General features: G+C 41.3%; 1 protein-coding gene across 4 annotated transcripts in view; it reads right to left on the reverse strand.

Moving 5' to 3' along the window:
• Nucleotides 1–2,954: 2,954 nt before the first annotated feature.
• The window catches only part of qkia (QKI, KH domain containing, RNA binding a), a 106,978-nt gene continuing 83,156 nt past the window's right edge, over nt 2,955–26,776 (reverse strand). The window contains exons 5-8 of one of the 4 annotated variants that reach the window (XM_082965934.1): nt 15,289–15,376; nt 13,463–13,741; nt 10,808–10,882; nt 2,955–6,949 (exon numbers count right to left, since the gene is read on the reverse strand). In XM_082965934.1, coding sequence (XP_082822060.1) covers nt 6,933–6,949; nt 10,808–10,882; nt 13,463–13,741; nt 15,289–15,376 — 459 coding nt within the window. In that variant the 3' untranslated portion in view covers nt 2,955–6,932. Of the gene's footprint in view, nt 6,950–10,807; nt 10,883–13,345; nt 13,766–15,288; nt 15,377–26,776 lie in introns of all 4 variants that reach the window. The other 3 variants (XM_082965890.1, XM_082965920.1, XM_082965882.1) reach the window with 3 other exon arrangements.

Genomic DNA, 26,776 nt, shown 5'->3' on the forward strand with positions numbered 1-26,776 from the left:
TACATGGTTTTATATCCTACTCAGAATCCTATTCTAGTCCTCTATAAAACAAAACACACAAAACTACATCACATAAAACCTTACAACTCCACAACAATTCTCAGATGTAGAGCCCCCCTACATGCATCAGAACTTCTATAGCAGATCACTGAGAAATGTTTTTAAGCATTTTTTCAACACAGATCAGTGACAAACAAAAAATAATCGTAAAAAAATCCAATGGGGCTTCAATCGTTATTCCAATTTTTGGTATCATTACCCTTTGAACCCTGAGTGCTACGTCATTGAGACCACGTTAATGGGTTAACCTGCTGTCATAATTTGACTTACGTTTGAGGAATGTTTTCAGAAATATACTCGTTGACAATACAGGGGTAAGGTAGTAGTAACACAGTCCAGGACTAACAAGACATTCATTCAAACCACATAGGACTGCTTCCCTACACAGCTATTATATGCATATTGTGGTCCAATTACATACGAGAAATAGAAGGCTTGAGATGTTTTTTTTAAACCAAAAGATTTTTTTTTAAATATTCCAGTTCAACAACAACAAAAAACGATCAATCTACAGTGTGCAGGAATAGCTAAGGAATTTCATTTTTAGTGCTCAACAAAAAGGCAAGTGAGAGATACTAGTAATTGGCACAATATATACATTTTTAAAATCTCTCACAAAAAGGCACTTATTTCCAGATGCAATCGTGCAGGCAGGGTTTGTAATGCATTGCACACCAGACAAATAACTTGCCACTTCATATTCTTGTCATCAGCTCAACTCGGGAAACGAGCCAACAGAAAAATAAAAGGCAACACTTACACTTCAGACAGCATAAAGACACCCATTGCTAAAAAGGCGGATTCCAGTTATGGCCATTTTTTGGGGGCAGAGAGGATTCTTTTTTTTCTTTTTTTACAATTAACTGCATAAATATATAAGAAAGGTTAGAAGACCCAACAAGTATTACTTAAACATTGCTCTGGATGGAAATATGCCAAAGTTTGGATTGACAAACTCCCATTGATATCTATTTTTTTCTTTATTGCTTGTCTAAAGTCAAGTGTTACAGAAACGCACCCATCATCAGATAGGGAAGATGTGTTAATTTCAGACAGCGGAGAAAGTCTAAATGTTATGCGCTTTACTCACTTGTTTGTGGAAACTAAGGAATTAGATTGTTAAAGCCGAAGTTGTTTGTGCAGAGATACTTTGAAATTGTGGAGGCAACACCCAGTGGGTTAAAGTATAATCATAAAAATAAAAAAAAGAGATTAATAACAGCTCATCTTGGCTCATGTGTCAGTCTGAACACCTGAAATTAGTGAAGAAAAGAAGCAAAGAGGAAAGAAGTGAAACAGAACAGAGACTTTAGTAGGCGCTGGCTGTGAATCGAGTCGAATTACAAAGCGACTAATAGAAGCTAATATCTTCATTCTAATTTGATCCCAAAGTTTTTGTTGCATTGTCAACACTATCGTTTAGACTCTTGCGAAATGGGTTAAGGCAGTAGAATACTACGTCAGCACTTCAAGTAATCCCTTCTAGTGTCATTGTCTGATCATTGTCTGATCTACTCCAAGTCTACACTTCACACCTGAATATGAAAATGACCAACAATGGTTAAAAGGCACAGATGACCTAAATAGAACCGACCAATTGGTTCACCCTGTAGATAAATGGCTGGTGCTTTAGTGAAACGGCCCTGTGAAAGCATTACAATAACCTGTAGAATTACTTAAGAGTAAATATAGTAGTAGAACTTTATAGCAACGGATAGCCTTTTCAGGAATTGTATAGGGGCTCCAGCTGTGTCTAACATCAGATGACAGTCCACTTCCCAACAGTACGCGTCACATTGCAGGACCAGTTAATTTTGAATGGGTTGTAATAACGGTGTATGGGGTCATAGCTATATGTACATTAGTATCTTCTGCGCTACAGTAATCTCTCTCTCTTGCTCTCCCACTCGCTCCCCCTCTCAAACCCGGGAGGGCAGATTGGTGTTGAATCAGCTAGGTGTTGAATCAGATGAGTTAATCCTACACAAGGCAGATTGGTGTTGAATCAGATGAGTTAATCCTACACCAGGCAGATTGGTGTTGAATCAGATGAGTTAATCCTACACAAGGCAGATTGCCTTGAGATACTGTATGATGAGCAGCATATTAGGTTTCAGTTGGACATTTGTGTTGGACCCTAGTGTTTCACCTGCAACCCTACACTTCCACTTACAGCTACAGAGAGCAGCTCCCTGGTTCTCCTACAGAGAGCAGCTCCCTGGTTCTCCTACAGAGAGCAGCTCCCTGGTTCTCCTACAGAGAGCAGCTCCCTGGTTCTCCTACAGAGAGCAGCTCCCTGGTTCTCCTACAGAGAGCAGCTCCCTGGTTCTCCTACAGAGAGCAGCTCCCTGGTTCTCCTACAGAGAGCAGCTCCCTGGTTCTCCTACAGAGAGCAGCTCCCTGGTTCTCCTACAGAGTGCAGCTCCCTGGTTCTCCTACAGAGAGCAGCTCCCTGGTTCTCCTACAGAGAGCAGCTCCCTGGTTCTCCTACACTTCCAGTTACAGCGAGCAGCTACCTGGTTCTCCTACAAAGAGCAAAACCACAAGAGAGTGGTGATAAACAGAAAGGAGGGACGAGACAGCAGCGGTGCTGGAATTGGGATTATGTAGTGTGTAGATGAATCTTTTCAGCAACACAGGTGAAGTGTGTGTGAGCAAGAGTGAGGGACGGATCAGCTCGTGCACAGGTTCCAGTTAGACAGTGTGTGTGTGTGTGTGTGTGTGTGTGTGTGTGTGTGTGTGTGTGTGTGTGTGTGTGTGTGTGTACAAGCAGGTCAGTGTAAGTGTTTGGTGGTCAGACACCAGTTTTAATTGTGTTAGTCCGTGAACCAGACCAAGGTCGTACATCCATTAAACTTGTTAAAAACAAGAACAACAAAATATCAGCAAGTTAGTAAAATTCTTACTAAGAATGTTTTATTAAAATAAATGCCAAGGGGTTAATAAGAAATATAACAGCACACACCATGAAAACTAAAAAGCAAGCATGTAAAAATACTTATGACAAGAAACGAAAAGTCACTAATGAGTTAAACAAGCTAGGAGTTGGCAAGAAAACTAAATCTAACTCTAGGAAAGGAAACACTCCTAATGAGGGACAGATTTCAAGATGTAAAGGGGGGGGTTCAAAAACAATTTGCAGTGGGCTTCATCAACAACAACAAAAAAAGTCAGAAAAAGGATTTTATAATATACATATAAAATGAGATTAGAAAAATACATTATAAACCTTTAACAATGGCTGTAAATTACATGATCATACATCGTACTAGGCAGGCCAGAGAATACGGTAGCTTTCACCATATACCTGATGAACTAAACCAACCTTTGCAATGTTACAACACGCTGTGCCATTGTATGAGGGAACATTTCTTAATACTGTCAAAATGCTTGTCATATCTTGCTCCATGTTAATATTGCATTTCTAAAAAAAAAAATATATATTTTTTTTAAATTAAGAATAATTCATAACACTAAAAACATATTGACCTTTTCTGTGTAAAGCATGTATGAGAAAAATAAATAGTATCAGACTGCCAGGGAAGGTAAAATACTTTAGAATTCATGTCTCAATTGATTTTTTAATAGTCTTTTTTTTCTTTGATTAGATATACCCCTTTTTTGTTTCAATAACTGAAAACTGCTTGGCTGTGAAGTTGTGTTAGCTGTAGAGATGGCCTAAGGACAAAACGTTTGTTTTATTTTCACCTTTCATTTATGCACTCTCTCGCACTATGATTTTTGGGGCATGATATTCTAATAACCATCTTTATTTTGCATTCAAGCCTCAGTTTTGGATGTAATCGTTTGTTCTACCATGTGCGGGTCTTCACCTGTTCCAGTATTCACACCTGGAACCAACACTACTCAGTAGTATGGACCTTAAGAGTGCAGGCGGCCTCATCATTTTAGCTGTAGGGAGGCAAGGCGCTTTTCTAGTCTCTCTGCTATATCATCCAGCTGTATGTCGATCACTTCCAGAATGGCTACATATTGACTAACATAGTAATCAATACATGTCATCCAGCCCCCCCCCCCCCAATCTGAAGAGCTCCGAAGAGCATCTGGGAAAACCCTCTCGGGTCTTTAGGTCATAGGATTATAAAACGGGTTGGCTACATTCCCCAACCGTAGTGAGAAAGCATTGTTAGAGTGGATGTTATCAGTTTGCAGATTTTGAAACAGAGGTATACATGCAAACGGCTTTTCCCCTCTTAATCTCATTTTATATTCAATTTATTCATAAAATGTCCTGGCAGACTTCTGCGTTGCTATTGGCAGTTTGTTCTTTGTAGAATAATCACAGTTACCAGAAAACAAGACAAGGATAACATGTTAAATCAAAACGCAGAGAAATAAGAAATGAAACTTGTTCCGATGGCAGAGAAAAGGGCCAAAGATTTATAAAAAAATAATAATAATAATAAAAAAAAACAAAAAAAAAACAACTGAACTGATACTTGGGAAGACGAACCATGGCACATATTTTAGCTGGTCATACGACTGCTATTCTTTTTGCATAGAATAACTTCAGTAGCTCAGCAATAATGACGGAGCTACCCTGCTCAACTCTTCAGAGAGCATACAGAAGCCGTTCCTCTCTGCAGTTTCCTAGTTGTTGCTGGATATTACTGAACAGAATGTTAACACTTGGAAAAAGAAACAACCGTCGATAAGGCACTTCTTCTAACTTTAAAAACAAAAGAAATATTCTCTGTGTCTCTCTCAACCCCTCTTTGTAACACTTACATCCTTGCAATGTTCCTAGGTATGACTATTTTGGTCTTTATTTTTTATTTTCCAAGCCAATAATATCCAAAGTAACACAGCATTTTCGCCACATGTCCTTTTTCTGCATACTATTTTTTTGTACTTTTTTTTTTCTCATATTTTGTAACTGCAAGTATAAAAAGCTAAAATTGCCAAAAATATATATGTTTTCTTCTCCAGCACCCTGTAAGAGTATTTCATTTTGTTCTCCATCTTTAATATGTAATGACAGGTATCTACATGTGTATCTCTCTCTCTGTGTGTGTGTGTGTGTGTGTGTGTGTGTGTGTGTGTGTGTGTATGTGTGTGTATGTGTGTGTATGTGTGTGTGTGTGTGTATGTGTGTGTATGTGTGTGTATATATAAAAACAGGTATGTATAAAGCAATTTGAACAGGCAGGCATGGCTTTCACATCCTATTTTTGTTCTTGAGAAAGAGTTAAAGAAACGGTCAGGGCTCAGGAGCTGGACTATACCTTCATGGAGACACATTGTGGATGTGCTAATTGGGGGACTTCAAACTGGTATGGTGAGGGTTAAAAATAAATACATTTCCCCCCAAAGTCATTTGAATTCAAACAGGCATATTTGCATGAGGGCAAGTATCCCGTCCCCCAGGATGACTTGATTGGTATCAAATTGGAAAGAGATTAAAAGAAAACTACAAAAACACACTAGCATAGAGAATTGGCCAAATGCTGAAACGCACAATGAGAATGCATTCTTTGCCAGGGGTGTGGATACAACCAAAAACAAAAAGGCAAAATCAAAAAAGAGAAAAGGAAATATATACAAAAGTTCACTATCAGGATCCCCCCTCCACCAGTAGCCATCTTTAGTGTTAATCGCCTTTGTCTCTTCATGGGGAACTACAGCTTTACTTACGCAACCATGAAATCACACCCTTTCAAACGCTAAAATGACGGAGAGCCCTCTGCGGTTAAATACATATTTATGTAGATATAATTCAACTGGAAACCCTTTGGCTAAATATGCACACAATACTTTTTTTTGTCTTTTAGATCACAGCTCGCACAATTTCTCTAAATAGATCAGGCTTGGACACAGTGTGGAGGAGCATAGTTAAGTTCAGTAGCTAGTTGACTATATATCCACTGTGCCCTCAACCCATCCTACTTTCATTATAGTAATAGAAACACCGCTTCTCATCCTGATTCTTCCCCATATCACCCTGCCCCAGCACCCCACCTAGCTTCTGCTAACTGCCCATGATAGGCCTGCCACTTCAAAAGCTACCTTTTAAATTCTAACAACCTGCTTTGTCTGGCTAGTCCTTCACAAAAGAGCTCATTAGAATGTAATAACGAGAAAACAGAAAAATCAAGTAAAAACAAAGAAAAACAAAAACAAATTATAATAAGCTCCATTTGTAGTCAATTTAGCCATGCTTTTAACAGGCAACCATGGAGGGCACACCCAGAATGTGTCAGCACATTATCATCTCAGAGGTTCATAACGCACGACTACATATGAAAATGACAGAGAATCAACAAGTTGGTGTGAGTGTAGTTTCTCTTTCCTTCCATTTCCTTTTCTATCAAATGACCCACAAGCAAGTGTGGAATGGGGAGGGAACGAGGGACCTGGGGGCATACAGTTTGGTTTCAGTTCCCGTTTAGCATTATTCAGTAATTATTAGTGAGGTCACCGAATCAGAGCAGGTATGGGGAGGTCGACAGGGAGGAAGGGATCTTTATTGAGATTATTTAATAATTTATATACATATTTAAATATAAATATATATATATTTTATAATTACGTGCAGATTCATTAGAACACACACATCTCCCCAGTTTGTGATTCATGAAGAAAAAGAAAGAGAGAGAATGAGAATTCAACTCAATGAACAGAAATCAATAAAATAATAACTTGGGTTTGATGTGTTTCTATGAGATTGTGATATATTTTTTTTTAATGTTTTTTTTTAAATCAAAAACATGTTAGGGTAACTAAGGGCAGGCACCTCTTTCTCACTGCGTCCCGAGAGGCTAGCAAAAGGCAATTACCAGTTAACTGATCAGCAGGCAGGCTTGGGGCGGCTCGTCATTGGGTGAAGAGTTCAGAAGTCAGAAGGTCATGTGTTAGTTGCCGGTGGCGGCTAGGTGGTTAGAAACAAAAAACAAACAAAAAGAAAGAAAAAATAGAAAGGATATTAGTGGCAGCAAGGAGAGACTGGAATGACATTTTAATAATAAAATTACTGCAATCTCTTATTCCCACTAATTCCTGCCAAGAAACAAACCCAGCTAGCTAATATTGTTATAATCATGAGGTTGTTACATCACGATCTCAACTACTAAGCCCCCAACCGGAATTAAAACGTTTTAATCAAAGCGCTACATTGGCCCCAGTACCAAAACTCAAGAGAGGTCGAACAAAGTACAAAAAAATAAATATGGTTTAGTTTCTTTCGAGGTTGGAATGGAAATTACCAACAGTGTGATTAGTGGTAAGGAGACTTAAAGTAACTAGCTAGAGTTACGTAATGAATAACAGTAGCTAGAGTTACGTAATGAATAACAGTAGCTAGAGTTACGTAATGAATAACAGTAGCTAGAGTTACGTAATGAATAACAGTAGCTAGAGTTACGTAATGAATAACAGTAGCTAGAGTTACGTAATGAATAACAGTAGCTAGAGTTACGCAATGAATAACAGTAGCTAGTGTTACGCAATGAATAACAGTAGCTAGTGTTACGCAATGAATAACAGTAGCTAGAGTTACGTAATGAATAACAGTAGCTAGAGTTACGTAATGAATAACAGTAGCTAGAGTTACGTAATGAATAACAGTAGCTAGAGTTACGTAATGAATAACAGTAGCTAGAGTTACGTAATGAATAACAGTAACTAGTGTTACGTAATGAATAACAGTAACTAGTGTTACGTAATGAATAACAGTAGCTAGTGTTACGCAATGAATAACAGTAGCTAGAGTTACGTAATGAATAACAGTAGCTAGAGTTACGTAATGAATAACAGTAGCTAGAGTTACGTAATGAATAACAGTAGCTAGAGTTACGTAATGAATAACAGTAACTAGTGTTACGCAATGAATAACAGTAGCTAGAGTTACGTAATGAATAACAGTAGCTAGAGTTACGTAATGAATAACAGTAGCTAGTGTTACGTAATGAATAACAGTAGCTAGAGTTACGTAATGAATAACAGTAACTAGTGTTACGTAATGAATAACAGTAACTAGTGTTACGTAATGAATAACAGTAGCTAGTGTTACGCAATGAATAACAGTAGCTAGAGTTACGTAATGAATAACAGTAGCTAGAGTTACGTAATGAATAACAGTAGCTAGAGTTACGTAATGAATAACAGTAGCTAGAGTTACGTAATGAATAACAGTAACTAGTGTTACGCAATGAATAACAGTAGCTAGAGTTACGTAATGAATAACAGTAGCTAGAGTTACGTAATGAATAACAGTAGCTAGTGTTACGTAATGAATAACAGTAGCTAGTGTTACGTAATGAATAACAGTAACTAGTGTTACGTAATGAATAACAGTAGCTAGAGTTACGTAATGAATAACAGTAACTAGTGTTACGCAATGAATAACAGTAGCTAGAGTTACGTAATGAATAACAGTAGCTAGAGTTACGTAATGAATAACAGTAGCTAGTGTTACGTAATGAATAACAGTAGCTAGAGTTACGTAATGAATAACAGTAGCTAGTGTTACGTAATGAATAACAGTAGCTAGTGTTACGTAATGAATAACAGTAGCTAGAGTTACGTAATGAATAACAGTAGCTAGAGTTACGTAATGAATAACAGTAGCTAGAGTTACGTAATGAATAACAGTAGCTAGAGTTACGCAATGAATAACAGTAGCTAGTGTTACGCAATGAATAACAGTAGCTAGTGTTACGCAATGAATAACAGTAGCTAGAGTTACGTAATGAATAACAGTAGCTAGAGTTACGTAATGAATAACAGTAGCTAGAGTTACGTAATGAATAACAGTAGCTAGAGTTACGTAATGAATAACAGTAGCTAGAGTTACGTAATGAATAACAGTAACTAGTGTTACGTAATGAATAACAGTAACTAGTGTTACGTAATGAATAACAGTAGCTAGTGTTACGCAATGAATAACAGTAGCTAGAGTTACGTAATGAATAACAGTAGCTAGAGTTACGTAATGAATAACAGTAGCTAGAGTTACGTAATGAATAACAGTAGCTAGAGTTACGTAATGAATAACAGTAACTAGTGTTACGCAATGAATAACAGTAGCTAGAGTTACGTAATGAATAACAGTAGCTAGAGTTACGTAATGAATAACAGTAGCTAGTGTTACGTAATGAATAACAGTAGCTAGAGTTACGTAATGAATAACAGTAACTAGTGTTACGTAATGAATAACAGTAACTAGTGTTACGTAATGAATAACAGTAGCTAGTGTTACGCAATGAATAACAGTAGCTAGAGTTACGTAATGAATAACAGTAGCTAGAGTTACGTAATGAATAACAGTAGCTAGAGTTACGTAATGAATAACAGTAGCTAGAGTTACGTAATGAATAACAGTAACTAGTGTTACGCAATGAATAACAGTAGCTAGAGTTACGTAATGAATAACAGTAGCTAGAGTTACGTAATGAATAACAGTAGCTAGTGTTACGTAATGAATAACAGTAGCTAGTGTTACGTAATGAATAACAGTAACTAGTGTTACGTAATGAATAACAGTAGCTAGAGTTACGTAATGAATAACAGTAACTAGTGTTACGCAATGAATAACAGTAGCTAGAGTTACGTAATGAATAACAGTAGCTAGAGTTACGTAATGAATAACAGTAGCTAGTGTTACGTAATGAATAACAGTAGCTAGAGTTACGTAATGAATAACAGTAGCTAGTGTTACGTAATGAATAACAGTAGCTAGTGTTACGTAATGAATAACAGTAGCTAGTGTTACGTAATGAATAACAGTAGCTAGTGTTACGTAATGAATAACAGTAGCTAGAGTTACGTAATGAATAACAGTAACTAGTGTTACGCAATGAATAACAGTAGCTAGAGTTACGTAATGAATAACAGTAACTAGTGTTACGTAATGAATAACAGTAGCTAGAGTTACGTAATGAATAACAGTAACTAGTGTTACGCAATGAATAACAGTAGCTAGAGTTACGTAATGAATAACAGTAACTAGTGTTACGTAATGAATAACAGTAGCTAGAGTTACGTAATGAATAACAGTAACTAGTGTTACGTAATGAATAACAGTAGCTAGTGTTACATAATGAATAACAGTAGCTAGTGTTACGTAATGAATAGATTACTTTCCCCCAATTATTTTTCTTTATTATCAGTATATACAGGAACCATAAATACACTTGTTATAAAATGTTCAAAATATAAAATGACAGTACCTCGTGTACAACTGAAATATCAAAAAAAGGTCCATGTATTTTTACATTTCAATACTTAAACACACCGGAGGGAGAACGTTAACTAGCTTTGATTAGGCATGTCCGTCCAACCCAATTTTGTCTTTTTTTTTTACAGAAAACAAAAATCAAGACATAAACCAAGTGGAAAAATGATGCCTGGTGGCTACTGTACTGCTGTCTACTTTTTCTACTTCGTGTTCAGTCGCTTTCCACTCTGTTCCTCATAAGTAAAACAAATGGAATGATGGAAACAAGGCTGACCTATTTTAGGATCTAATCTCACATCAGAGGAATGTTAAGAAAATGTAGCTTGAACACGGCGTGCTACCTGTTCTGTCACCAAGGGTCACAGTTCATGTAAACCAAAGCAATTAACATCGCTTTGCCTGAGCATTGAAATATAGTTCTATACTGAGTACTATGTATGTAAAATAATATGCATAATGTGCAGTATATAAAAACACGAGAAATCCCCAACTAAGGCAAATAAGGCAATGCAATCAACAGGCAAAGTAAAGCATCCTAGAGACTAAACTAACCTCTGTCTGCGGTCACAATCCTTTGGTAAGGATGGACGCGCGAGTCATGTCGTCTCATTTTAGTAGCCATTGCACCTAGATTGCAACAAGTCCACAAGGTTAGAAACCGTTCACTTTAGGAGGGGAAAAACAATACATATTGACATTTACATATACTGCTTATACATTACATTATAATATACATAAACATGACAGACATGTATGAAAAATGCATAGAAAAAATAACATTTGCTTTAATTTGATATCTACAAATGTATAACTTAGGTAGTAAAACTTCACAGTACTCAGTGTTAGAGGATTTGTGGAAACCAGTGGGCAGGGGGACTAAAGCTATCTAGAAAAAAAAGCTCATCTTCCATATGAGACGGGGGGGATTGAGGAAGAAAAACAATTGGCTGATTTTGAAAGGTGTGAAAATCCAATGCAGCTCAGATCCTAATTGGATAGTGCAAGACACCACCTGGCTCTCTCACATCTCTACATCTCTCAGTATCAATCTGCTCACTGGCAGTAGCATTCATTTCTCTCTGAATATTTGTCACAAATGAAGACAGACATTTCAATTACCCTAGTGTGGTTTCTCCTGATATCATACACGGAAATGGAGTAAAATACTATGTTGGTTGCATAGGAACTGTGACTGTGCATAGAGATAAACAATTAGTCTATGACCCAAAACAAATCCCAGATTGAAAAGTGTTCAAGGTAAATCCTTAATGCAACGAGTCCGACAATCTAAAAGTTTCTCTAAAAGCCTAGCTAGAGCTCAGTGCAGTCAGCGAGACACCATTTCAGCACTCAGGGGTCGGAGCTCTTGGGCTTTTATGCGGATATGTCAATATTTCTGATTTAGTGAGCCGGGGAAGGATAGCCTCCCAGATCTCGGGGACAGAGAGATGGCAGAGTGATGCTGGGGTGGCCATATTTCTCTGCTCTTCATTACCCAGAAAGCGTTTAAAGAGATTTGTGTCAGAGCCCTTCAATGGCTAAATGGTGGCCGTCCCCACAGAACAGGTCACCGTGACAACCATCTGGGTATCCTGTCAAATGGTACACTAGTAAACTCTCTTCTCTGCAGTTATCAAGTGAGCACTTCTAAAGGAGACAACTCAGAATGTTGGCCCTAAAATAAGAAGGCTTGGGTAGGTTTCCATGCTGGAATGGAGAGTTGTGGTGGATTAAGCCAGTGACGGTTACATCACATTTGGAACAGCCAAACAGCCCTTAGACTAATATCTATCTATCCTGGCAGGGGAGGCAGGCAAGCTGTGTGACGTTTCACAGTGCTGGTTGATGACCAAGCCAGTCCGCCCACATTCCACTCCGCAGCACCAGATGTCCTGAAGTTTCCTCAGAGTCCTGAGCAGGTATAACAGAGCCAGATGCTTGTTGTGTTCTGGTGGCTCTCTGTTGCTGAAGGCGCCGATCAATACGGCGAGTAAATAAAACGCGCTAAGCTGCTGTCCCCTCCAAATTAGAGAGAAAATCCAGTAGGTTCTGTACTACAGAACAGCTCCCCCAGGCACCTCCTTCACGGACACACGGGTCAGCTAACATGGCACCTGTGTATCAGCCGTCTCATGATGTCAGGATCAACACCTCAGGCATGTCATTAAGGTAGCGACACAAACAGGAAAGGCCCGCTGTCAAAACTTGACAAGGTATGCAGTGACATACAGTCATTATTTGGTCAAATTAGAGGGCGACAGCCTCCATAAAATGTGAGATATTATCGTCAGTCACATCTAAATGTTTATTCGGCAGAATATTGCTTTGAGCGTGCACGCCGGTGTGTATACACACCCGCACCTACGGAATGTAATTCCCACGGCTGACATATTGACTGGGGAATGTCGGTGACTCGTACTAAGTTGAAGTTCAAAAGCGTGAAAACTGAGCCAATGGGAAAAATGAGAACAGTGAATTTAATGAACATCCCCACTGGGACAAAGGGGACTTTCTACTGGCATCAAGGCCAGAGCACAGAGCTAGCTGGGAAAAAAAGTAATACTCATTTCAAAAGCTGCTGAAATCCAGGGGGATCCACTGCCAGACTGAATCTGCCGCTGGCGAGAGCATAAAAAAGCTAGAGCGCGGGAGTGTGCACACGTGCATGTCCCTGCCAGAGTGTCTTCAGACAAGGCAACTCATATTGCATGGGAGTATAATGGCAGCTGCAGAACAGAGAGAAAACGACAGGTAGCCTAGTGGTTAAGAGCGTTGGGCCATTAAATGAAAGGTCGCTGGTTCGAATCCCAGAGCCGACTAGGTGAAAATCTGTCGATGTGCCCTTGAGCAAGGCACTTCATTGTAGTTGCTCCTGTAAGTCTCTCTGGATAAGAGTGTCTGCTAAATGACTAAAATGTAAAACTAAACCTGAGCCAGGAAAAGGATGCTGGGAAGATGAGCTAAAATAAAAAAAATATAAATTCCCTGTCCCCCTTGCCCTTTGTTAGCGCATTAGTCCTGTTCAGCTGTCAGGTCATAAGGTCACACCCATAACAACCCTGTTTTCTCAGCTGGATACGACATATTTACCTTTCAACAAGTCTTGACCGTGGCTCATCGAAGCCGCGTCCATAAACCCAGGGTAAAACAAGCTGCCCTCCTGTCCGGGGCTAAAGGGGCCGCCGCCCAGGCCCCAGGGTCGCTTACCTAGAACCCCATTGTGGTCGATGGGGTACTCCAGCAGGGAGGTGGGCGCCAGGGCGTACGGGTAGTCGTACGGGGAGGCGTAGAGGATGCCGCCTTCTGGTGAGGGAGGCACCAGGGTTGGGGTGCCATTGGGTAACATGCCCTGCATTTGGGGTTGTCGGATGATGTTCATGATGGGGGGCCCTGCCGGTGTGGGGGGCCTCATCTGCTGATGGGGGGCCATCAACTGCCCCTGGGGGGCCTGCATTAGACGGGGGCCCTGAGCGGCGGCGGCCGCCGCTGCAAGAGAGAACGCAAGGGGGTCTGCCATAAGCAAGAGTGAAAGACAGAAAGACAGAGAGATACAAGACAAGGGGGTAGAGATGTGGTGGTGCGGTTGACCAAAATCACAAGTGGAGAAGCGAGAGTTGGAAAACACAAAAAGTAGGAAAAGGGGGGGAGAAGGGGGGGAGGGGTGAAAAAAAGGAAAATTAGAACATGCAATGATCACAGTGAACCAGCAAACAAAAAATTAAGTAAACAAGAAAATAATAAAAAGAACCCCATACCAAACTATAAAAAGCAAAAACGCTGCATTCAACACCAATGCACAGACCATATTAAGCATACCAATCACCATGACAACTACGAGTTCATGTACTGCTGACAGCACAAGCCAACAGAAATGGAGCCGGTGGCCATGGAGAGGAGAGACGGCGTGAAAGTTTCTGATAAGGACCAATGGGAGGATCACGTCAATCCCCCAAAAAGACAATCCAGTCTATTGGACTACTCTCTGGGCCAATGAGGCCCTGCTTTGGACAGACTAGTTGAAATCTGCCAGACTATAAAAACAATTCTGATGCCCTCCACTCTGCTACATGACCGTTAGACCATTTTGGTTGGCTGACATACTAAATCCACAAAAGATTTTCCAAATTGTTTTGCATTTGCAAATGTTCTGACATGGTGAACATCACAGAGAGCGGGGGCGGATTGATCAATGTTTTACATGTGACTCGGTGACTAATTCATGCTGAGTATCGCAGGTCTGGCAACACAGCCGAGAGAACCAGACACTGGTCCAGACATTGGTGTGAGAAACCAATGTCTGCCAAGTCAAATCATTTCACATTTTACAAATTAGATTTTTATTTCAAAACAAGCCATTACTTTTTGGACAGAAAAAAAAAATGCTCAAAACATTACTAATATAATAATAATAATAATGATGCAAACAGTAAATTGTGACAAATTTCAAGCAGCCATCAAAGAGACATGAAAGTGCAGAACTGCGGGAACTCTGGGTGGGATGAAATCTAAAGAAAGTAACACTTTGGAGATGGGAAAAATAAACAGTGTTTGTAACAGATGAGTGAACTACGTCATGCAGAGATGAGCGAGTGATTTCTGCAGTGCGCTGAAGGCATATAGAAGCCACCCCGACATTGCAGCAAACTGTGATTGCATCCATATGGGAGGGGGTGAAGGGGCACATAGAGGGACCAGCGGGAGGAAGGGAGGGGAAACTGATATACTTGGATACAGGTGGTTTTAGTAGGTAGGTATACATGGGTCGGACATCTTAGACAACACTTCAGAGCAAAGTGCATAAGTTTATAAAATAAAAAAAAGCACTGCAATGACTACAAAACATGAGGCAGAGGCACACAGTTAACTGTATATCATGAGCATCTATTCTTCACTGTGGTTATTGTGAGGTTCTAAGTGGTTATTACAATAACAGATGGATTAAGACGATTAATGATAAGCGTTGGTGTGTAACATTAGTCAATGTGGATCCAAACAGGACCTTTGTGCAGTGTGTGTGTGGATGTAAAGCGTACGTGTCTTGATGTTGGTGTCTCGGTACGTCCCGTTGAGAATGGCCAGCTCCATCAGCTGCATCTTCTTCAGATTATCCTCTCCTTCCGCCTGGAACAACAAACAAATCAACAGGTCAGTTAACAAGTCCTTTCAGTCATGTTAACCTGTTAGGGTTAGGGGGCAGTATTTGCACGGCTGGATAAAAAAAATGTACCCGATTTAATCTGGTTACTAATCCTACCCAGTAACTAGAATATGCATATACTTATTATATATGGATAGAAAACACTCTAAAGTTTCTAAAACTGTTTGAATGGTGTCTGTGAGTATAACAGAACTCATTTGGCAGGCAAAACCCTGAGACATTTTCTGACAGGAAGTGGATACCTGATGTGTTGTATTACCTTTAAACCTATGCCATTGAAAAACACAGGGGCTGAGGAATATTTTGGCACTTCCTATTGCTTCCACTAGATGTCACCAGCCTTTACAAAGTGTTTTGAGTCTTCTGGAGGGAGATCTGACCGAACAAGAGCCATGGAACGATGATGGCCCATTAGACACCTGGCGCGCGAGTTCATGTTGGGTACCCTCGTTCCAATACGTTATAAAAGAGTATGCATTCGTCCACCTTGAATATTATTCATGTTCTGGTTAAAAAAGGCCCTAATGATTTATGCTATACAACGTTTGACATGTTTGAACGAACGTAAATATATTTTTTCCCCTCGTTCATGAAGTGAAGTCCGGCGGGCTTAGATCATGTGCTAACAAGACGGAGATTTTTGGACATAAATGATGAGCTTTTTTGAACAAAACTACATTCGTTATGGACCTGTGATACCTGGAAGTGACATCTGATGAAGAGAATCAAAGGTAATGGATTATTTACATAGTATTTTCGATTTTAGATCTCCCCAACATGACGACTAGTCTGTATCGCAACGCGTATTTTTCTGGGCGCAGTGCTCAGATTATTGCAAAGTGTGATTTCCCAGTAAGGTTATTTTTAAATCTGGCAAGTTGATTGCGTTCAAGAGATGTAAATCTATAATTCTTTAAATGACAATATAATATTTTACCAATGTTTTCTAATTTTAATTATTTAATTTGTGATGCTGACTTGACTGCCGGTTATTGGAGGGAAACGATTTCCTCAACATCAATGCCATAGTAAAACGCTGTTTTTGGATATAAATATGAACTTGATAGAACTAAAAATGCATGCATTGTCTAACATAATGTCCTAGGAGTGTCATCTGATGGAGATTGTAAAAGGTTAGTGCATCATTTTAGCTGGTTTTATGGTTTTGGTGACCCTGTCTTTGAATTGACAAAACATTACACACAACTCTTGTAAATGTACTGTCCTAACATACTCTAAATTTATGCTTTCACCGTAAAACCTTTTTGAAATCGTAAAACGTGGTTAGATTAAGGAGCTGTTTATCTTTCAAAGGGTGTAAAATAGTTGTATGTTTGAAAAATTTGAATTTTGACATTTATTTGGATTCAAATTTGCCGCTCTTGAAATGCACCTGCTGTTGATGGAGTGCACCACGGGGGGGACGCAGGCGTCCCACCTAGCCCATAGAGGTTAAGACATGTTACTGTGCTGTGTCACTATTGCAAGTGTGTGGGGGGGGGGGGGGGGGGTGTACATAGGGACAGACGTCCAGAGATGTAAACATTAGAGGACACCTTTTGAAACGAAAACTAGTTTCTATTGAACAAATTCAGGTAGGCCCCTTCCTGTTCCGTTTGGTTCCTAATGAATAAACCCTGGCGACAGCTAGTTCTCCATAAGCACGTTGCATGAGGAAGGTATGGAGAAGAGCTTCAACACCATGGTAATGTTGCATCATCTCATTTTGTTGCTAAATCGCTGACAGACATTAGGCAGGGAAAACGCATGCATAAACCACTGCCTTATATCAGCCAGATAATTACGGAGAAAAAAAATCTCCCCCTTGTGCACAATCAAATGTGCAATAAAGGCCCAGCTAATGTCAGTCCTGTCAATTAATGTTTGGATAAATAAATACATACATAAGCAGTGTCACTGTCATTATCCCCCAAATTAGGCAAGTTAAATTATTCATGGAAAGCAATTAAGTTAGCACCCGTCCCTTCTCTCCCCGAGCCCGCCTTTCCCCTCCCGAAGCGGCTAAACACTCCATAACCATGACAACAAAGTAGAAACCCAGTGCTTTTCCAAGTAGATCGTAATAAAGAAGGACCGGTGTGATTGCAGCAGACAGAGAGATAAACGAGGCTTCAGACAGACAAGGCTGCTGCAAACAGACAGATAGACGAGGCTGATTTGATTTGGGCTACAGACAGACAAGGCCCCGCAGACTTCTCCTCTACGCTTCAGACTAGGGTTGCAAAGAGTCGGAAACTTTCCGGTAAATTTCCCTGAAATTTTCCCTAGGAAGTTAAGCCCAGGAAGTTGTGGAATTTTGCTTATAAATTCATCAAAAAAGTTAGCTTATAACAGTGAACCTTTTTTATGGGATACACAAGGCAATTCTAGGTCTTGTGACATATTTTGGTTAAACTGTCCCAATTCAATGGAATTGCAACCCTCTGCATGCACAGTGCATTCTTCCATCACATGATGGAAGAGTGCACTGCACATGTGATGGAACCGTGCACTGCACATGTGATGGAAGAGTGCACTGCACATGTACAGCTGCTTCTCAAGATCTTGCACACTGATGAGATGCTTTTGAGCCCACACTACTACACTGTCTGAGACAAGTACGACTTGCTTTCTGGTAAGTTTTGATTACAATACTGGGTGGGGGTGAATATATTTTTTATGACATACATGATTTGTTAACAAGTAAATAGTAGCCCACAGCAAAGTGTGTTTAAATAATTTCTAACTTGTTAACAATTTCTGATAGTTTTAGCTACCATGTGGGTTTTGGCTTGCTTGAGCCTGCTAACTGAGGAGTGTTAATTCACCTGTTTCCAAACATGTTTCATTTTAAAACATTTATCTTACAAAGGAGTTGTTTAATCTAACTGCTTAACTATTTATCTGTACATGGAATTGTATTTGTTGTTTTACTCATTTGTTTCTAATCTTTACAGAAAAATGCCACGGGCACTGTCTGATGTGAGGAGACATTTCACTGCAGCTAATGTAGAAGGAAAAGTTGGGTACATTTGCAAATACTGTGCCAAATCATATGTGAAGAATGCAACAAAGATGCAGAATCATCTGGCCAAGTGCATAAAGTTCCCTCAGCGCTCACAACAAGCAAACTCTGACAAAAGTCTCTCTACTTCTATTTGAGGTGAAAATGATGAATCAGACACCTTATCGATAGCAACAGCTCACGGTCCTCCTGGAATCAGAAGTGTTTTTTATTCAATGGAGGAACATAGAGAAATGCTGATGAATGTCTTGCTCGAGCTGTGTGTGCAACTGTTTCACCACTGATGCTCACCGGCAATGTGTAATGGAAGAGATTTCTGAATGTTCTTCGCCCAACCAGACATGCTTTATCTACTCATTTGTTGGATGCAGAGTTTAACAGAGTTCAAGTGAAGGTCAAGCAAATCATAGAGAAAGCAGACTGTATTGCAATCATCTCTGATGGGTGGTCGAATGTTTGTGGGTAAGGAATAATTAACTACATCTCCACCCCTCAACCAGTATTCTACAAGAGCATGGACACAAGGGACAACAGACACACCGGTCTCTACATTGCAGATGAGCTGAAGGCAGTCATCAATGACCTTGGACCAAAGAAGGTATTTGCACTGGTGACAGACAATGCTGCAAATATGAAGGCTGTTTGGTCTAAAGTGGAGGAGTCCTACCCTCACATCACACCCATTGGCTGTGTTGCTCATGCATTGAATCTGCTCCTCAAGGACATCATGGCACTGAAAACAATGGATACACTCTACAACAGAGTAAAGGAAATGGTTAGGTATGTGAAGGGTCATTAAGTTATAGCAGCAATCTACCTCACCAAGCAAAGTGAGAAGAATAAGAGAACCACATTGAAGCTGCCCATCAACACCCGTTGGGGTGGCGTTGTCATCATCTTGGAATCTCTCCAAGAAATGGCCATATCACAGTAAACCGATATGGACAGCCCCATCAAGAGGATCCTCCTGGATGATGTATTTTGGGAGAGAGTGCCTGAAAGTCCTGAAACCTCTAGCAGTAGCCATTGCACGGATTGAGGGAGACAATGCCATCCTGTCTGATGTTCAGACTCTACTTGCAGATGTAAGAGAAGAAATCCATACTGTCCTGCCCACCTCACTGTTGCTCCAAGCAGAGGAAACTGCAGTTCTGAAATACATCAAAAAGCATGAAGACTTCTGCCTGAAGCTCATACACGCGGCAGCGCACATGTTGGACTCCAAGTATGCTGGCAAGAGCATCCTGTCTGGTGCAGAGATCAACAAGGCCTATGGTGTCATCACTACCGTGTCTCACCACCTTGGCCTGGATGAGGGCAAGGTTCTTGGCAGTCTGGCGAAGTACATTTCCAAGCAAGGGCTTTGGGATGGAGATGCAATATGGCAGTCGTGCTAACAAATCTCATCAGCCACCTGGTGGAAGGGACTTTGTGGATATGAGGCTCTTTCCCCTGTTGCCTCCATCATCCTCCAAATGCCACCAACATCAGCCGCCTCAGAGCGCAACTGGTCTTTGTTTGGGAACACACACACCAAAGCATGCAACAGGCTGACCAATACAAGGGTTGAAAAATTGGTGACCATCCGGGCAAATTTGAGGCTTTTTGAGCCTGACAACGAGCCGTCCTCAACAAGGTTGGAAAGTGACAGTGAAGATGAGGCCTCCGAGTCTGATGTTCAAGAGTTGTATATTGAGGAGGTCCAGGGAGAAGACATGGAAGCCTGAGAGAAAGACAACCAAAGCTTTAGTTTCTAGACTATAATTTTTGGGAGATGCGATGGATCATTGGGGATCATTCGATATTCCCTTTCTTTTGTTGTTAAGTGAGTCAACTCATTTAATTAAAGTTCAATTCGTAAGTAAATCGTTTTTTTTTTTATTTCTATTGGAAGGATTGAATCATTTAATGATCTATGATCATTTAATCATTAGCCTTCTCTGTGGCTCAGTTGGTAGAGCATGGTGTTTGCAACGCCAGCATGGTGTGTGCAACGCCAGGGTTGTGGGTTCGATTCCCACGGGGGGCCAGTACAAAAAAAAACTTTAAGTCGCTCTGGATAAGAGTATCTGCTAAATGACTGCATTTTTTTACATTTACATTTTAATTATGTCTACTTATGATAAGGTAAAAGGTTTGTGTCTCCATATGATATGGTAAATATATCCAATGCAAAAAAAATCTACATTTAAATGGTATTAATATTCATTTGCATATATTTCCATTAATATTTCCATTAATCCCCATATATTCCCTTTAATTCCCACGGAATATTCCCCTAAATGTGCAACCCTACTTCAGACAGACAAATGCTTCACAGACAGGGCTCCAGACTAACATTTTCCCCTGGTGGTACTGGTGCCAATAACTTTTTCAGTTGGTGGCACCAGCTCATGATTTGGTCACGCCAATTTTTCTCAGAGGAATCAGGCTATAGAAGAAAAAAAAAACTCATTCACCGTGCTTTACACTAACAGACTAGTGAGATGGTAGACTACTCGTTGTTTCATCTAACATGTCCAGCAAGAATGCATGATTCAAGATATTTTGATGTAATGTGCACCTAGTCCAGGGGGAGGTCATACCAAGGATCATTTTGCTATTTGATTTTGAGTGTTAAGACCCCTTAAAGTATCCCAGAAATATACAAATGATTTGATGAAAAAATGGTTTTGGACCTTACTGCTATTAGCCCATAGAAACGTATTGAATAACAGATTCACTACATGGAACAGAGTCCCCCGAAAAAAAAAAAAATCAAAAGGAAGTTGGTTCTGAAGTGTCTATCCTACATCAAATCATTTTTATAACTAAGAGCATAGTATTTGGCACAAATCATTCTTTAAATTCTAGACCTCAGCTGAATCTGGTAAAGAATGGTGTGGCTGTTGAACATGTTGAGGAGACTAAATTACTTGGCATTATCTTAAATTGTAAACTGTCATGGTGAAAACATATAGATTCAATGGTTGTAAAGATGGGGAGAGGTCCAGCCGTAATAAAGAGATGCTCTGCTTTTTTGACACCACACTCCAAAAAGCAAGTTCTGCAGGCTCTAGTTTTGTCTAATCTTGATCATTGTCCAGTCGTGTGGTTCAGTGCTGCAAGGAAAGACCTAGACCGACTGCATCACTTCTTTTTAGAAAGAAGCATTAATGTGTTCAAAATCCCAAACTGTTTGCATAGTCAACTTACACACAGCTCTGACACACACACTTATCCGACAAGACATGCCACCAGGGGTCTTTTCACAGTTCCCAAATCCTGAACAAATTCAAGAAAGTGTAGAGTATTATATAGAGCCCTTATTGCATGGAACTTCCATCTCATATAGCTCAAGTGAACAGCAAACCTGGTTTCAAAAAACAGATAAAGCAACACCTCACGGCACAACACCTCTCCTCTATTTGACCTAGATAGTTTGTGTGTATGTATTGATATGTAGGCAATGTGTGCCTTTAATTTTTTTAATGTAGTTCTGTCCTTGTCTATTGATGTTCTGTATTATGTCATTCTGTTTCATGTTTTGTGTGGACCCCAGGAAGAGTAGCTACTGCTTTTGCAACAGGTAAATGGGGATCCTAATAAAATACCAAAATACCAAATCTGAGAGATATAAGATCAGGAAAAATGTGTTATGTATTTAACCCCTTATTTTTGTCACTAAACAGTCTCCATATATACCTTCAGACGTGTATTGAGAGTCCTGTGGGCATCCTAGAGCAAAACAACCAACATGTACGTGAGAGTCTCACCTTTCCAAAGAGGGGTCATATTAGTGTGTAGCCCAAACTGTTCAGAGACTACAGACAGAAGTTGGCAGATCAGCTGTACCGACTTCAGACAAGTCCCAAGACGCTTGTGGGGGTCGTAGAGCAAAACGGAGAAAATCATCGCGTTTGTGAGTCACATCTTTCCATAGAGGGGTCATAGCAGTTAACCCACTGTTTCCGGGCGCCGAAGATGTGGATATTGATTAAGGCAGCCCTCCACACCTCTCTGATTCAAAGGGTTTGAGTTAAATGCAGAAGACACATTTCAGTTGAATGCTTCAGTTGTACAACTGACTAGGTATCCCCCTTTCCCTTAAATAGTTTAGGTCAAACCCTTCGGACGCTACAGACGATTTTGTGAGAAGAATGATTTTCGGGATGTCTCATTGTCTGACAAACACCTCTCTAGCTCTGTCACCTTTCACCGCAGATGCAGAAGTGTTACATAGGTGGACGCAGTGGATTGAGATGAATGCAATACAACAAAAAATATCTCTAGCTTTAAACTGACAGGATTTTATGGGAATTATTTTATTATGCCAATTAGATTTCCGCGAGGGTGCAGACATCAACCTTAGGGGTTTCAGAGAAATAAAAATTATACCCACAGAAAGCTGAGAACTGTAGTTGCTTCCAAAGCTATGTATTTCCAGCAACGGCGGAAATGCATAAAATAAATTCAGATATTAAGTCATTTATTTGGCACTACCTACAAAGTTCTTAAACTACTGGCACATTGAACCTTGTTGGTGCCGTAAATCAGAAGCAGAGACCAAGGCTCTAATGTAAGACCTCCTCAGAGACAGGAGGAGGAGGAGGAGACCAAGGCTCTAATGTAAGACCTCAGAGACAGGAGGAGAGCAAGGCTCTAATGTAAGACCTCCTCAGAGACAGGAGGAGGAGGAGGAGGAGGAGAGCAAGGCTCTAATGTAAGACCTCCTCAGAGACAGGAGGAGGAGGAGGAGGAGGAGAGCAAGGCTCTAATGTAAGACCTCCTCAGAGACAGGAGGAGGAGGAGGAGAGCAAGGCTCTAATGTAAGACCTCCTCAGAGACGGGAGGAGGAGGAGGAGACCAAGGCTCTAATGTAAGACCTCCTCAGAGACAGGAGGAGGAGGAGGAGAGCAAGGCTTTAATGTAAGACCTCCTCAGAGACAGGAGGAGGAGGAGAGCATCAGTGGCAGTGTCTGGTCTCTTACTCACTACACATTAGGCTACGTGCTACGGTCTGCAACAGGCGGTCAAAAGAAATACAATCACCGTGTATTTTGGTGGATAAATCATTCCCACGACTCTGTACTGTAAATTACTGAACCACGGAGCAGCTAGCTCCACCCCTAACCAAGAGCATTCAGCTAGCGCCACCACTACCCAAGAGCATTCAGCTAGCGCCACCACTACCCAAGAGCATTCAGCTAGCTCCACCACTACCCAAGAGCATTCAGCTAGCTCCACCACTACCCAAGAGCATTCAGCTAGCTCCACCACTACCCAAGAGCATTCAGCTAGCGCCAGCACTCACCAAGAGCATTCAGCTAGCGCCACCACTAACCAAGAGCATTCAGCTAGCGCCACCACTCACCAAGAGCATTCAGCTAGCGCCACCACTCACCAAGAGCATTCAGCTAGCGCCACCACTCACCAAGAGCATTCAGTTTGCTCCACCCCTAACCAAGAGCATTCAGCTAGCTCCACCCCTAACCAAGAGCATTCAGCTAGCTCCACCCCTAACCAGGAGCATTCAGCTAGCTCCACCACTAATCAAGAGCATTCAGCTAGCGCTACCACTAACCAAGAGCATTCAGCTTGCTCCACCACTATCCAAGAGCATTCAGCTAGCTCCACCACTAACCAAGAGCATTCAGCTAGTGCTACCACTAACCAAGAGCATCCAGCTTGCTCCACCACTATCCAAGAGCATTCAGCTTGCTCCACCACTATCCAAGAGCATTCAGCTAGCTCCACCACTAACTAAGAGCATTCAGCTTGCTCCACCACTAACCAAGAGCATTCAGCTAGCTCCACCACTAACCAAGAGCATTCAGCTAGTGCTACCACTAACCAAGAGCATTCCGCTAGCTCCACCACTAACCAAGAGCATTCAGCTAGTGCTACCACTAACCAAGAGCATTCAGCTAGTGCTACCACTAACCAAGAGCATTCAGCTAGTGCTACCACTAACCAAGAGCATTCAGCTAGTGCTACCACTAACCAAGAGCATTCAGCTAGCTCCACCCCTAACCAAGAGCATTCAGCTAGTGCTACCACTAACCAAGAGCATTCTGCTAGCTCCACCCCTAACCAAGAGCATTCAGCTATCTCCACCCCTAACCAAGAGCATTCAGCTAGCTCCACCCCTAACCAAGAGCATTCAGCTAGCTCCACCCCTAACCAAGAGCATTCAGCTAGCTCCACCACCAACCAAGAGCATTCAGCTAGCTCCACCACCAACCAAGAGCATTCAGCTAGCTCCACCACTAACCAAGAGCATTCAGCTAGCTCCACCACTAACCAAGAGCATTCAGCTAGCTCCACCACTAACCAAGAGCATTCAGCTAGCTCCACCACTAACCAAGAGCATTCAGCTAGCTCCACCACTAACCAAGAGCATTCAGCTAGCTCCACCACTAACCAAGAGCATTCAGCTAGCTCCACCACTAACCAAGAGCATTCAGCTAGTGCTACCACTAACCAAGAGCATTCAGCTAGTGCTACCACTAACCAAGAGCATTCAGCTTGCTCCACCACTATCCAAGAGCATTCAGCTTGCTCCACCACTATCCAAGAGCATTCAGCTAGCGCCACCACTAACCAAGAGCATTCAGCTAGCGCCACCACTAACCAAGAGCATTCAGCTTGCTCCACCACTAACCAAGAGCATTCAGCTTGCTCCACCACTAACCAAGAGCATTCAGCTTGCTCCACCACTATCCAAGAGCATTCAGCTAGCTCCACCACTAACCAAGAGCATTCAGCTAGCTCCACCACTAACCAAGAGCATTCAGCTAGCTCCACCACTAACCAAGAGCATTCAGCTAGCTCCACCACTAACCAAGAGCATTCAGCTAGCTCCACCACTAACCAAGAGCATTCAGCTAGCTCCACCACTAACCAAGAGCATTCAGCTAGCTCCACCACTAACCAAGAGCATTCAGCTAGCTCCACCACTAACCAAGAGCATTCAGCTAGCTCCACCACAGAACATTCTGCATCGGCCCACACTTATCCTAGTAGAACCCAGGCCCATTCAGTGGTTATTACAACAATCTCCCCAGCCTCAGAGGTGGTGAGATACTAGGCCTGCTGAGCAGAATGCCTAATTAGCTATGTTCACAGAGAATGTCTAACGCTAACATGGACTCCTCAACCTGGAAATGGGCTTAAATCACTGCTAATTAGCTGTTTAAACGCTCCACACAGAGCCCACTCAGAGGAACCATTTAGGCCTTTTTAGCTTCCTAAACACTTGCCAGAGGTGGTTGCTGCGGTGGAGTGAACATCTTTAGCTGCCCATTCTATTAGATCCTCCGTCGTCTGCCTTCCCTGTTTACCATCACTAATTAAATCAGATCGTGACCCTGACCACCTTCTAGACAGCTTCTCCCAAGTCTGAGAACATTTTCACAAATGATTCTCATGAAAGGGACAGCTGGTTCTCTTTCTCGATGCTCGCTTTTTGGCCCTGATCTGTGTCAGCCAGTTTGGATCTGAGCCAAGGCTGATGTTAGACCAAAACATTTTTACAAAATAAGAAACTAAGCCAAAACATAAAAACGGAGAGAGTCACAGCGAGGTTGTGCCGAGTGTTGGGTTGCATTTCGCTGACAAAAACGAGTTCCTACAATAGCCTTTATGAGGAGCCAGACATCCCATGGCAGAGCAGAAATCTGACCCTGGCTCAGTTGTTAGAGAAAGGAGTCAGTATTAACAGACATCCCATGGCAGAGCAGAAATCTGACCCTGGCTCAGTTGTTAGAGAAAGGAGTCAGTATTAACAGACATCCCATGGCAGAGCAGAAATCTGACCCTGGCTCAGTTGTTAGAGAAAGGAGTCAGTATTAACAGACATCCCATGGCAGAGCAGAAATCTGACCCTGGCTCAGTTGTTAGAGAAAGGAGTCAGTATTAACAGACATCCCATGGCAGAGCAGAAATCTGACCCTGGCTCAGTTGTTAGAGAAAGGAGTCAGTATTAACAGATAAAAGTCTGTCTGAAGCATCTGCGAGGTCACCAAGTCTCTACCCTCCGTCCCAAACATAAAGTCCTACTGTGTGTTTTGCCGGTAACACATTTCTAACGCCGTTACAACACACCGTTTAATGTAGAAACTGGAGAGCGGACAGAGCTTGGGGGTGTTTCCCCCAGCAGCTGACACTGCTAACTTTTTTAAATACAGGCCCAATAATAACAGTTGGTTAAAAAGGTGAGAGGCTGCTAGTTGTTTCCCTTTCAGGGGGAGGAGAGGCCTGGCTGGTTTTCCTAGGTGTGTGTGTGTGTGTGTGTGTGTGTGTGTGTGTGTGTGTGTGTGTGTGTGTGTGTTTGTGTGTGGTGCTTACAAACACAGAG

The sequence above is a fragment of the Salmo salar genome, chromosome 01 (genome assembly GCF_965601325.2).
Source record: "Salmo salar chromosome 01, fSalSal1, whole genome shotgun sequence".
Lineage (NCBI taxonomy): Eukaryota > Metazoa > Chordata > Actinopteri > Salmoniformes > Salmonidae > Salmo > Salmo salar.